General features: G+C 36.9%; 1 protein-coding gene across 3 annotated transcripts in view; it reads left to right on the forward strand.

Annotated features, from left to right (window-relative positions):
• PDE3A (phosphodiesterase 3A) overlaps nt 1-13,773 on the forward strand; it is a 537,920-nt gene that overhangs the window by 516,102 nt on the left and 8,045 nt on the right. For all 3 annotated transcript variants that reach the window (XM_045061473.1, XM_019834634.3, XM_045061472.1), the window contains 5 exons: nt 1,533-1,646; nt 1,784-1,983; nt 3,616-3,819; nt 5,267-5,422; nt 7,587-7,845. In XM_045061473.1, coding sequence (XP_044917408.1) covers nt 1,533-1,646; nt 1,784-1,983; nt 3,616-3,819; nt 5,267-5,422; nt 7,587-7,845 — 933 coding nt within the window. The remainder of the gene's footprint in view (nt 1-1,532; nt 1,647-1,783; nt 1,984-3,615; nt 3,820-5,266; nt 5,423-7,586; nt 7,846-13,773) is intronic.

A 13,773-nucleotide genomic window follows, 5' to 3' on the forward strand; every position in this document is an offset into this window, starting at 1 on the left:
AATGGCAAAGGGCACAGGTTTTCCTCTTTTCCTCCTTTGGAGCCTGGGTTGTCTGTTTCTCAAAGCTCTTCTGAACACGTCTTCTCAAGTCCTCACAAGACTGAATTGCTGGGGTGTTTACGTAAGATGTAGCTACATGTCCTCACCTAAAGACGGACTCTTAAGAGTCACCAGAAATGTAGGAGAATAGGCACTATCTCCACACATTCCCTCCGTGTGCCCACCAACACAGTGTCAGTTTTTTCTTTCTTCCCTGAACAGGGACCAGATGTTTCTCTCCAAGTCCCATTATTATTCTTCTTTTTCTCTCTCTCTTTTCATCTGTTGAGTATTATTCAGAGATATAATCTATATTGGAGGAGACTGTATGATCGTTGGCCATTGGAAATAAAGTATGTAAAGTTAGTAGACTTAGGGTAAGGCACAGCACTCAATGAAATACTATGAAGGGCCAGTAGACAAGAGAAAAACTTGGAAGAATTGCACCAGAAAAAGAAGGTGAGCCAAGAGCACACCGGGCCTTTTGTCACGGTTCAGTAGAAGCTGAGGTGCACACATAGAATAGACCCCCTTCCTGTGATAATGACATTGTTAACTAGAGGATGTGGTTGTCCCATAGATTTTGCTGTATGGTCAATGACTCAACTCCCTACATTAATGTACAAAGAGGCTTTTATTTTTCTCTGTAGGTATGTCCTAGAGCTGTATTCCCAAACTGAACATCATTGATTCTTGTTCTTGATTTTTGCTTTGTGGATTTAATCTACATATAAAAGATATATTAGTAACTTTTTTTTTTCAACGTTTATTTATTTTTGGGACAGAGAGAGACAGAGCATGAACGGGGGAGGGGCAGAGAGAGAGGGAGACACAGAATCGGAAACAGGCTCCAGGCTCGGAGCCATCAGCCCAGAGCCCGACGCGGGGCTCGAACTCACGGACCGCGAGATCGTGACCTGGCTGAAGTCGGGCGCTTAACCGACTGCGCCACCCAGGCGCCCCTATATTAGTAACTTTTAACCAGTGTTTTAAGTTTGATACAAAAGAATAGTACTATGTTTTATTCACAGAATATATTTGCATGCAATTTATCAGAGATGAGATATTGGGTGAAATAGGCCATTGATCTGACCTATTTGAAGTATGTCACAGGTCTTTCTTTTATTTTGGTCCTCTGCATAATCTTATAGGAGCATGGAAATACATATAAAGGTAAACATTACAGGGGTTTCACATAGTGAGTTTTCTTTATATGTTAGGTTTCTGGTAGACTCTGCATACAGATTTTTCCACTTCAGACATCTGCGTGAATAATGAATGTTGTGTGTGCTTTTTTTTTTTTTTTTCTTGTCACTATGGATATTTTGGAGTAATGGAAGAGTAATCAAAGAGTATTTGTCCTTGAATGTTTAGCTGCTTTTTGCTGGGGTATTAAAATGTTCAGACTAAAATGTTTATCCAGTAGATGGCACTCTTAGTCCTTGGACCCCAAGTTCACAAATTAATGACTGTTCCCTTTGCATTGGTTAAAGATCATAACAGAATCCATGCCACTGACGTCTTACATGCTGTTTGGTATCTTACTACACAACCTATTCCAGGCCACTCAACTGTGATTAATGATCACGGATCAGCAAGTGATTCAGGTACGTGTTAAGTATATCTGTGCTTCTTTGTAACTGTGGGGGGGGGAAAGTATTTCTTTAAAAAAGGAAGTCAAGACAAATGGTATCGCTTTAATACTTTTTAAAACTTTTCTGTTACTTTCATTTTCTCTTCTCAGATTCTGACAGTGGGTTTACACATGGACATATGGGATATGTATTCTCAAAAATGTATAATGTGCCTGATGATAAATACGGATGTCTCTCTGGAAATATCCCTGCCTTAGAGTTAATGGCCCTGTATGTAGCTGCAGCCATGCATGATTATGATCACCCAGGAAGGACTAATGCTTTCCTGGTTGCAACTAGTGCTCCTCAGGTAAATCTTTCAATTTTGATTACAAGAGATAATTCAATTTAGAGATTTTTCCAAAGGAAATTTATTTTATAAATTTGACTTATAAAAGGGACCAAATGAATATAAGCCAAGCTATATTTAGCCCTAGGAAAAAATTCTTACAGACCAAGCTAATTTTGAAAATATATCATGTTTGTTCCAAGATATTAATGGCAGGCATGCAACTTTATTACCCATGGGACTCCCTTCTCAGTTTTCTTAAGAAGAAAAGCTAGTTGAATTCATATTAGTGAACCTTCTCAACAAAGAAAATCAAACCTATACTAAAGTCTCTTTTTTGGAAAGATTAGAGAACCCAGCCTTTCTTGGACTTTTAAGAATATGGGGCTTATTTGTATATAAATCCTATTCATTTGAGATATATTCATTATAACAATCATGATTCTTATGACATTTCTATTGACTAGAATTTAAACATCAACTTATTTCATTCATTTGAAGGAATTTTTTATCTGAACATAGTATTCCAAAAACAATAACTTTAAAGAAGTTCATTTTCATACATATTTAAAGTTAAGTCAAAAATTAATCACTGAGTATCTCAGCATCTCCATTTATACAATTAAACTCAGTAAGTTTCTCCTTCATTTAATTAGCTGGATCCATGTTACTAAGTATTCTGAGATCCTGTTTTTCTTTCTAAAGGATCTAGAAGACAATCTGGTCTCATACATTTTTTGTTTTTTTCTTGTTTGACTTTTGTCCTTTACCCAACCCCTATCCATTTCCACCTGTCATATAGACTAGACTAGATTTTCCTCTAATCTATATGTTAAAAAAGTATCCTGATATTTTTTCCCTACTTATTTTAAACTTATTCCAGCATGTCCTTCTTACCCCAGAATTATTTTCCCTAAAGATGGGCAAATCATTTTGCCAGCACCATTTGTCATGCATATTTTTCTACACGTGTATGCATTTTTACTTAGTTCAATGTAAATTTTCATGTGCTCAGGCTCTCCTTTTTATCCTTATGCCTTTTAACCCTGTATTGTCATCTATCTGACACACTAACCTTCAAGCAGTTTTTAGGCAACTTCCTTCTCTTTTGCAATGTCCTTGAGCATTATTAGAGAATTCCAAGCAGATATTTATTATATACCTTCAATTACTACTTTAAGGATGATGTTTTCAATGGCTGCTTGTGAGGTGAGAATGTTTTAAATTATGAGCTTTTCAGGGATTCCATTCGTATGTATTAGTTATATGTGTTTAAGAAAAGGTAATTCTTACTCTAGATGCAGAAAGTAACTGAGTTACCTCCTAGGGATTTTAGTGTATTTGGATTGTTTTAAATAGTTAAATTCCTGTGCAAAGAAATCTGATAAAAGCTAACTCTAAGCCCCTCATTTGCAAGAGTTTAGAATAAAGTTCAAGGAAATGAACTTCATCTTATAAAAAAGGAAATTTAACCAAGAAAAGTAACCATCAATCAATGTAATTACAATATATAATTCTTAATAACCAACAGTCACAAGATTAAATTTCTGTGTTCTGTGAAAAAAGAGAATTCCGAAACCTTTGCATACTCATGTATTATTTTTTTTTTTAATTTAAAAGTTGAACTCTTCAGTCTCTTACTTATTTGCTTAGGCGGTGCTCTATAATGATCGTTCGGTTTTGGAGAACCATCATGCAGCTGCTGCATGGAATCTTTTCATGTCCCGGCCAGAGTACAACTTCTTAGTTAATCTTGACCATGTGGAATTTAAGCATTTTCGTTTTCTCGTCATTGAAGCAATTTTGGCCACTGACCTGAAGAAACATTTTGATTTCGTAGCCAAATTTAATGCCAAGGTAAGTAGATTTGTACCAGTCTTCATTTTATGACCATATTGAAAGATGTCATGGAATCAAAGTGTGGAACAAAATTCAATGCTTTCACCTTTTATATGTCAGATGTGAAAATGAAGTGCAATAAAATGATTAACCAGAAGCAGATAGATAGACATTGGTCCCAATCTAGAAATCTGAGAATTTGAGGTGCTGTTTATGTGTGTGTGTGTGTGTGTGTGTGTGTGTGTGTGTGTGTGTACACATACATACATTTTGTGCTGCAGAGAAATAAAACTCTCAGTGTCATTGGGTTTTTGTTTGACTTAATTTACTCTCACCTCTGTAGCGTATTAACATAAATTATCTGACTGTAGAAAAGGTCAAAACCTCAAAACAAAATTTCATACTTCAAACATAAACACCAAAATTTAACTTAAGAAAATTTCTTACCGTTTGTAGCTATATTTATTTACTGGTAATTGGTAATATATGCTAATTTTATTTATTTGTTTATTTAGAGAGCATGAGCAGGGGCGAGAGGCAAAGGGGGAAATAAAGACAATCTTAAGCAGCTCCACGCTCAACATGGAGCCCAACACAGGGCTCAATCCCACAACCCTGGGATCATGACTTGAGCCAAAATCAAGAGTCAGATGCTCAACCGACTGAGCCACTTAGGCATCTCTTTTTTTTTTTTTTTAATTTTTTTTTCAACGTTTTTTATTTATTTTTGGGACAGAGAGAGACAGAGCATGAACGGGGGAGGGGCAGAGAGAGAGGGAGACACAGAATCGGAAACAGGCTCCAGGCTCCCAGCCATCAGCCCAGAGCCTGACGCGGGGCTGGAACTCACGGACCGCGAGATCGTGACCTGGCTAAAGTCGGACGCTTAACCGACTGCGCCACCCAGGCGCCCCACAGGCATCTCTTTTTATTTATTTATTTATCCACTTTAATTTACAGCCTCTTTACATATATATGCTAATTTTTTAAATTATTTTTTTAACGTTTATTTTTTTTTGAGACAGAGAGAGAGACAGAGCATGAATGGGGGAGGGTCAGAGAGAGAGAGAGAGAGAGAGAGACAGAATCTGAAACAGGCTCCAGGCTCTGAGCTGTCAGCACAGAGCCCCACGCGGGGCTCGAACTCACAGACTGCAAGATCATGACCTGAGCCGAAGTCGGACGCTTAGCCGACTAAGCCACCCAGACGCCCCTATGCTAATTTTAAGTAGCATTATTTTCACTTCAATAATTAATAATTATTTTGTCCATCATTTCTTATTTTAGTTTCCGATAAGCTATTTTACTGTTATGCAAGCCAATAATGTTATTTTAAATAACTACGAAGTTCTTCATTTCTTGGTATTCTGATCTCTACATGTTAGGAAGATAATAAATATTGTTTATCTGTTCAACTTTTGCTTTCATTGAGGCAAAACACATTTTAACTTTGCCCCTCAAACAGGTTAATGATGATGTTGGAATAGATTGGACCAATGAAAATGATCGTCTACTGGTTTGTCAAATGTGTATAAAGTTGGCTGATATCAATGGGCCAGCTAAATGTAAAGAGCTCCATCTCCAGTGGACAGAGGGTATTGTCAACGAATTTTATGAACAGGTAACTAACTTAACTGTTTATCTTAATTCCTACTTAGGCTGCTCATAAATTCAGAAAGCTTCCAAAAGCTGTAAAATGTGATCAGCCTCTTTCATATTCATACATCAGAAAATGCACTGACTAAAAACTCTAAACATACACAATTTGCAAGGATTGTGGGAGTGTGGGAGGGAAGGAGAAGATACTGAGATAATGAAATGACTTAGTGAGCCATTAGGAACACCATTGACATATTTTTTTTTTTTATAAACTGATTATAAGGTAGTTTATATGGGTGAATGTATATCAGATTAAGTTCATTTACTTTTTAATGTTTATTTTGAGAGAGAAAGAGCAGGAGTTGGGGGGCAGAGAGAGAGGGCGGGGAGAGGCAGAGAAAGAGAAGGAGAAAGAGAACCCCAAGCAGGCTCTGCGATGTCAGCACAGAGCCTGACACAGGGCTCGGTCTCATGAACCATGAGATTATGACCTGACTGGAATCAAGAGTCAGACACTTAACCAACTGAGCCACCCAGGCACTCCCAAGTTCATTTACTTTTAGTGGTCAATAACAGCAGCATACAAAAAAACTTTAAAAATAGGCATTTTATTTGACATGATAATGTGAAAATAAACACACTAACAAAAAACCTACCAAACACATCAACATGAGGTGATCTTCCCCATATTATCCTATGCTGATTTAATTATATCTGAAACTGTGTTTTGAGTACTGTGATTTACTCTCTTAAGAGGAATGTGGAGGCAGTAGATCATGGGTAAAGGACAGGGATCAGTGACATAAAAAGACATGAAAAAAGTGAAGATCATTACCACGGGAGAAAATGGAGGTAATGTAATAACTGTCTTCAGATACTTAAAAGGCTGACTTACAAATTTAGTGTTAAGTGATCATACATTGTGGAGATTAAAGAAGATAAATTATTGCTTAACACAGGACCTGATTTTTTTTTAATGTCTATTTATTTTTGAGAGAGAGACAGAATGCGAGTGGGTTAGGGGCAGAGAGAGAGGGAGACACAGAATCTGAAGCAGGCTCCAGGGTCTGCGCCGTCAGCACCAGAGCCTGACGTGGGGCTCAAACTCACGAGCCGTGAGATCATGACCTGACCAAAGTTGGACACTCAACCTACTGAGCCACCCAGGTGCCCCAAGATGTGATTTTTAAGAAACATGAGATTTCTTTTTCCTTCCCTAAAAATGGTGTGGATATAACCAGTCTATAGAAGGTATAGTGAGATTGATTTCAAGACAATGAGAGAAAAAAAATTGTATTATGAAGAAATCCAGAAATAAGTAATAAATTGCCTGCTATCGCTGGACATATTTAAAGAGGGATTAGAAAGAATTTTATAGGTTTATAAGGTTTTGTAGACAGGATTCATATATAGAATAAAAGGTTTATACTTTATAGATACTTTTCTAGAAATGAGATTAATTCATAATCAATCCCCAAATATTGAAATAAAGAAAAATAAAAAGGATAACTTATGATCATTCTACATAGGTATAACCACTGTTGGTATTTCAGTATATTTCCTTCATTAATTTTGCTAGATGACTACTAGTTTACAATCTGTTTTTTTTTTCCAGAAAGATTTGAAGCAGTTCAAAATAAAAACACACAATAGTACTGATAAACATATTGCCAAATAAGACTTTCAGAAACCATATAATCACAGAAGATATAATTCAACGAAAAGCTGGGATAAGATAGCACCTTTAATTGAGCAATAAACTATACTAAGATTTCTGGCAGCTAAGGCAAAAGAAAACATGATAGATTATGTATTTGTTGGATAATTATTCCCAGCATTGCATTTTAAAGTGCATTTATATTCTCATTTAAAGAGGAATCATGTGTAATAAGAAGTACCATCTACTGAGACATTAGACCATTTCTTCTATTTCCCCTCAATCAAAAGCCAAAATCTCAAGATCACAAAAGTGATAAATAGCAACAAAACATTTCTACAGGGATCTTAGTAATTTGACTAGAATCTTTTAGCAGTCAAGCAAAAGAGGGAGTTCACACATGAATGTCTGGGTTCTTACATAATTGCAAATTTTAGATGCCAAGTGAATGTTGACTTTACTAGTATTTTAAATTTTCCATGTCATTTATCTTTCTAGTTGACTAATCATGCTAAATTCCTATTTCCAGGGTGATGAAGAGGCCAGCCTTGGGTTACCAATAAGCCCCTTCATGGACCGTTCTGCTCCTCAGTTGGCCAATCTTCAGGAATCCTTCATCTCTCACATTGTGGGTCCTCTGTGCAACTCCTATGATTCAGCAGGACTAATGCCAGGGAAATGGGTGGAAGACAGTGATGAGTCAGGAGATACTGATGACCCAGAAGAAGAGGAGGAGGAGGAAGAAGCACCAAATGAAGAGGAAACCTGTGAAAATAATGAAGCTCCAAGTAAGTTTTATAAAATCTATTTCTAGTGTGTTTTTCCTAGGATTGTTGTTTTGTTTTTTGTTTTTTTGTTTTTACATAGGTTTGGATGAATTTACGCTTCTCATGAACTACATAGTTTGTGTCCACATATCATCTGCATTGGATTGTGGATAACCTCCCTTCCCTAATATCATAATAATAGCAATTATAGACTGTGGAATCTATTATAATACCATGTTCATACAAGGATACATTCTCTGTTATGAAGCAAAAAGAAATCAAGCAGTTGAAGTCTGTTTTTTGTAGTATCTTAATAATTTAGAGATGAAAGGAATTTCACATACTATATAGAGCAACAATAGAGTTTTGTTGACCTAGTTCAAGGAAAGCCATGTGAAGTGGTAAGAGGTAGTTATCACTCATTTATGTAACAAATTGTTATTAAGCATCAGCGCTGTGCCAGGCATTCTTCCACGTACTGAAGATAGAGCCATGAACAAGTCAGACAAAATATAAATCCTTGCCCATTTAGACTTTTCTTTCCAGTGGAGTCAGTAGACACTAAGCAGGACAAGTCAGTAAGTCTTTAATAAGTCAGGTACTGATAAATGCTCAATTTAAAAAAAGGGGGGGATATGAAATACTGCAGAGAAAAGTTAAAATTTTAGATAAGGTACCCACAGATGGTCTAAAGAAGAAAGACATAAAAAAAGAAAAAAAGAAAAAAAGACTGAAAGAAGTGAAGGAAGATCCATGGCAGTTCAAGTGGAAAAAGTGTTCCAAGAAGAGAAAGAAGCAAACCATGTAAACATCCTGAGGTCGACGTTGACTGGGTGTTCAAGGAGTATCAGGAGAGCTGGGGTAGCTAAGACAGGAAAGGGCCTGAGGGGGCAGCAGGAGAGAGGCAGTGGGGAGCCAAATGATGTAGGGTTTGAAGGTGGGGCGCTGTAGGTCACAGTATGGAGTTTGGCTTTTACTCTGAGTAAGTTGGGAAGCCCTGAGAGATGTGGTGCAGAAGAGTTAGCTAATTCAGCTTACATTTTAAATGGGTTGCTTCAGCTGCTGTATTGAGAACACTCTTGAGTCTGAGGTGGGAATAAGGGTAATAAGAGGCTGTTGAAGTTATCCAAGTGAGAAATGACTGTGGCTTTGAACCAGGCAAAGTAGTGACATTAGGAACAATGAAAAGTATTCGCATCTGGTCATTGATTTGGAGCACATCATGTAGCCAACCTAATCCATTTTAACTCACCTGATGACAAAAAGGCATTAGTTTTATTCATGTCTTGAAATACTCTCCGCTACTTCTCCTGTCATAGGGAGGAGGCCCAAACATCATAATTAGGAAAACCCATAACCCTTACAGTAACATTGCACAAATAGTGTTATTATTTTCATGAAAACACAGTACGTGGTTTACCTCTGCCTTCATAAAAAAATATAGTGGTAATATTTTCTGAAGCCCTTACCCAAAATATTACCAAAGAAAGACATTCTGATCATTTATTCCCATCTTTTAGCACTGTCAGGAAAATTCATGACTCAGTTCATCTCAGCCATCTAGTAAATTCAGTCTGACATGGGTTTGACCCATTTTGCCCTCTGTAAGTACTCTGTTGTAAGCTTGCAAAATAGAGATACAGAGATCTTCATGAACTATAAACTAATGAGGCAGGGTTTCACAAATTTGCTCTAGGTTAAATTTTTGCTTCAGTTCTGTCTTATATTTTAACTTTGGTACAGAATGAGGTGAAAATCAAAAGTTGTTTTACTTCAGTATTCTATTATCAAAGAAATTATATTTTATTTCTCTGGTGCTTATAAAAAGATTTCCATTAGCAATTTTGTGCTAATCTTGAGATTCAGAGGTTGGAGACAAGACTTGGGATTCATGGCTTATGTTTTCATTTGTTCATTTAATAAACATGTAGTGGTTGTTTTGTTTTGTTTAACTTCAAAGAGCCAGGAGGTAGTTTGCTGTTGAAGGACAGGACAGTTTTTTGTTTGTTTTTTGTTTTTGTTTTTCTTTTCCCACTGAGTGACATTGGAAAGTGTTGTCGGCTTAGCCTCTTGGAAAAGCTTTGTTCCCATGGGCTCTTACTGATTGCTATTTGAACTGAAACACATTGAAAACACACACACATAATACCGGCATCAAGAATTGAAGAACACAGGCCAGGAGATTAAACAGGCTCAACTTGTCAGCATTGGCTTTAGAAGCAAATGAGACAACCAGATATTCAATTACTTTTCGTTCTGTAGGGTTAAGTTGCCATACTGACTTCCAGACTCTGATGTGTTACTCTCCAAGCCCAGATTTCCTCATTTCTAACTCGACTGCTGTAGAATCCGAGTAATTTTAGTTTCATAATCAGATTGACTGAGACGGTTAACTTGATTGAGCCTGAAAGTTAGGTTTCAGAAAAAATTTAGATTAAATATGCACTGATAATTTCAGCAATTTGCAAAACTTGGAGATCTCCCAGGAAACACAGAATTAAATGTTTCAATATGGTATCCTAGGGAAAGAAGGCTTTTTCCCAACCTCATAATTAAATCTGAAAGATTCCTACAGCGAACTAAGAGGTTTCTAATGAAGTACTAAGCTGCATTTAGAATTTCAGCAATGAAAGGCTCTTTGTTCTCATTTCAAAAGGTTCCAGTGCTGAACAATTTGGCTCCCAATACAGGCATGTTTTAGACCACCTGCAGACTCTAATCTACGCAAATTTATTTGGTACAAACTTTCTTCTACGTCACCTTATTCAGTTCAAATCCAGAGAGGTTTATTGCTAACATTTAACAGCATTAATAAGAGAACAGCTGTTCTCATGGGAGCTGTCCTGAAAGGAAAAGGAGAAAAATCAAGCTTTTGTTACCTTCATCCCTTTGAATACACTGCCATGAATGTGTATAACTTTCAGATGGAATAATCACCTTGGGCAGTAGTGTTTTCCTATAACCGTGATTCAAATCTGTCCTTCGGCCAATGCTCATTGGTAACTCTCTTGATTCAAAGGATTAGGTTCAAAAGTATATTGACATTGAAAAATTCCTAAACAGAAGCCGATTTGATTTAACTATAATAAAAACAAAGTAGACACAGACAAGTAGATGACTTTGGTAGAAGAATAATTTTATAAATTTGCTTTTAAAACTCTAATGTGGTAGTAATATATTTTATTGATTTTTATAGAAATAATTCATTTTCTTTAAATTTTAGTGTATATGTATACACACACACACACACATGCATACACATATACACAGAGTCTTTGTTAAGAAACGTTCAGTTGAAGAAATTGATGTCATGCTCCACAGACCCGTAACCCTGCCTGTATGCATGCCCCTCACTCTGCCTGGAATGCTGCCAACACCTTCACCTAGAGTATTTAATTCTCAAAATTTACGTCTCACCTCAGGTGTCCTGTTCTTTGAAAGAAAAAAAAAATCTTACCTATCTCCTCACAGGCTGAGTCTCTTGTGTTGCCATGGTTTTAATGTACCAGAGAGAGATTGCAATATACACTTTGTTAAAAATGTCAAGGAACGCTTTATTCAACATTGTTGCGATAAGGGAGAGAAATTAAACTCAACTCCATTGAAACTAAGGCAGGAGAATTTTTAAGCAATAGCATGAGCTATGAAAAAGTACTATAAGACCTTAGAGGGAAGTTGGCCCATGTGATTGAGCCATTTGTGTTTGCTAATTGGTACGTATTGAAGTTAGGCACCTTCCCTCCCTTGAAGACTGAAAGTTAGGGCCCCTGTTTTTCTTGATTTCATTTCAAAAGAATTAATGCCCATGTACTTGAGGAAGGAGTTCCTGGGTTGTAAAACTGGCTAGAAACTGGGAGAAGTTTTATCTGTATTACAAAAGAGCAGAGAAAGTATCTGCACTTTCAAGTTTTATAAAGTAAATGCTATAATAAAAGGCAGGCCAGAGACATACAGTCTGGAAGAAACTGGTCTAGAATTTAGTCCTGCTAAGGGGAGCATCAAGACCATCTTAGTCACATGCATACGTCTGTCATAAAACATAGCATGTGTATTTTATTTTCTTGTCTTCTTTGCTCTCTCTCCTATAAACAGTAAACTCCTTTAAGGCAAGCTCTTGGACTAATTGGTCTTTGTGTATGTAGCATCCAGAAATTTCTTGTCAATTAGTAGGTGGTCAATATAAATTTGATTGATGGGTTCATCTCATAAATAAAATAATGAAAACAGTAAATCGTTTTTTAAATTCTTGCTTATGACTCAGCCTATATCCATTCACCCTGGCATTTATTCAATTTAATAATTTTGTTATGTGTCTGTATGGTTCAAAATTAATTCAAGATAGCGTGTCCCTTTTTTTGGCATCTGTTTCTTTTCTTTTTATTCCTTTTTTTAAATTTACATCCAAATTAATCAGCATATACTGCAACAATGATTTCAGGAGTAGATTCCTTAGTATCTCTTACCCATTTAGCCCATCCCCCCTCCCACAACCCCTCCAGCAACCCCCAGTTTGTTCTCCATATTTATGAGTCTCTTCTGTTTTGTCCCCCTCCCTGTTTTTATATTATTTTTGTTTCCCTTCCCTTATGTTCATCTGTTTTGTCTCTTAAAGTCCTCATATGAGTGAAGTCATATAATTTTTGTCTTTCTCTGACTAATTTCACTTAGCATAATACCCTCCAGTTCCATCCACATAGTTGCAAATGGTAAGATTTCATTCTTTCTGATTGTCGAGTAATACTCCATTGTGTATATGTATATATACCACCTCTTCTTTATCCATTCATCCATCGATGGACATTTGGGCTCTTTCCATACTTTGGCTGTTGTTGATAGTGCTGCTATAAACGTGGGGGTGCATGTGTCCCTTCGAAACAGCACACCTGTATCCCATGGATAAATGCCTAGTAGTGCAATTGGTGGGTCATAGGGAAGTTCTATTTTTAGCTTTTTGAGGAACCTCCATACTGTTTTCCAGAGTGGCTGCACCAGCTTGCATTCCCACCAACAATACAAAAGAGATCCTCTTTCTCTGCATCCTCACCAACATCTGTTGTTGACTGAGTTGTTCATGCTACCCATTCTGACAGGTGTCAGGTGGTATCTCATTGTGGTTTTGATTTGTATTTCCCTGATGATGAGTGATGTGGAGCATTTTTTTCATGTGTTGATTAGCCATCTGTATATCTTCCTTGGAGAAGTGTCTATTCATGTCTTTTGCCCATTTCTTCACTGGGTTATTTGTTTTTTGGGTGTTGAGTTTGAGAAGTTCTTTATAGATTTTGGATACTAACCCTTTATCTCATGTCATTTGCAAATATCTTCTCCCTTTCTGTCAGTTGCCTTTTAGTTTTACTGATTGTTTCCTTCGCTGTGCAGAAGGTTTTTATTTTGATGAGGTCCCAGTAGTTCATTTTTGCTTTTGTTTCCCTTGCCTCTGGAGACGTGTTGAGTAAGAACTTGCTGCACGTAAGATCAAAGAGGTTTTTGCCTGCTTTCTCCTCAAGGATTTTGATGGCTTCCTGTCTTACATTGAGGTCTTTCATCCATTTTGAGTTTATTTTTGTGTATGGCGTAAGAAAGTGGTCCAGGTTCATTTTTCTGCATGTCGCTGTCCAGTTTTCCCAGCATCTCTTGCTGAAGAGACTGTCTTTATTCCATTGGATATTCTTTCCTGCTTTGTCAAAGATCAGTTGGCCATATGTTTGTGGGTCCATTTCTGGGTTCTCTATTCTGTTCCATTGATCTGAGTGTTCTTGTGCCAGTACCGTACTATCCTGATGATTACAGCTTGTAGTATAGCTTGAAGTCTAAGATTGTGATGCCTCCTGTTTTGGTTTTCTTTTTCAAGATCGCTTTGGCTATTCGGGGTCTTTTCTGGTTCCATACAAATTTTAGGATTATTGGTTCTAGCTCTGTAAAGAATGCTGGTGTAACTTTGATAGGGAT

This window comes from Felis catus, chromosome B4 (assembly GCF_018350175.1).
Source record: "Felis catus isolate Fca126 chromosome B4, F.catus_Fca126_mat1.0, whole genome shotgun sequence".
NCBI classification, from domain to species: domain Eukaryota; kingdom Metazoa; phylum Chordata; class Mammalia; order Carnivora; family Felidae; genus Felis; species Felis catus.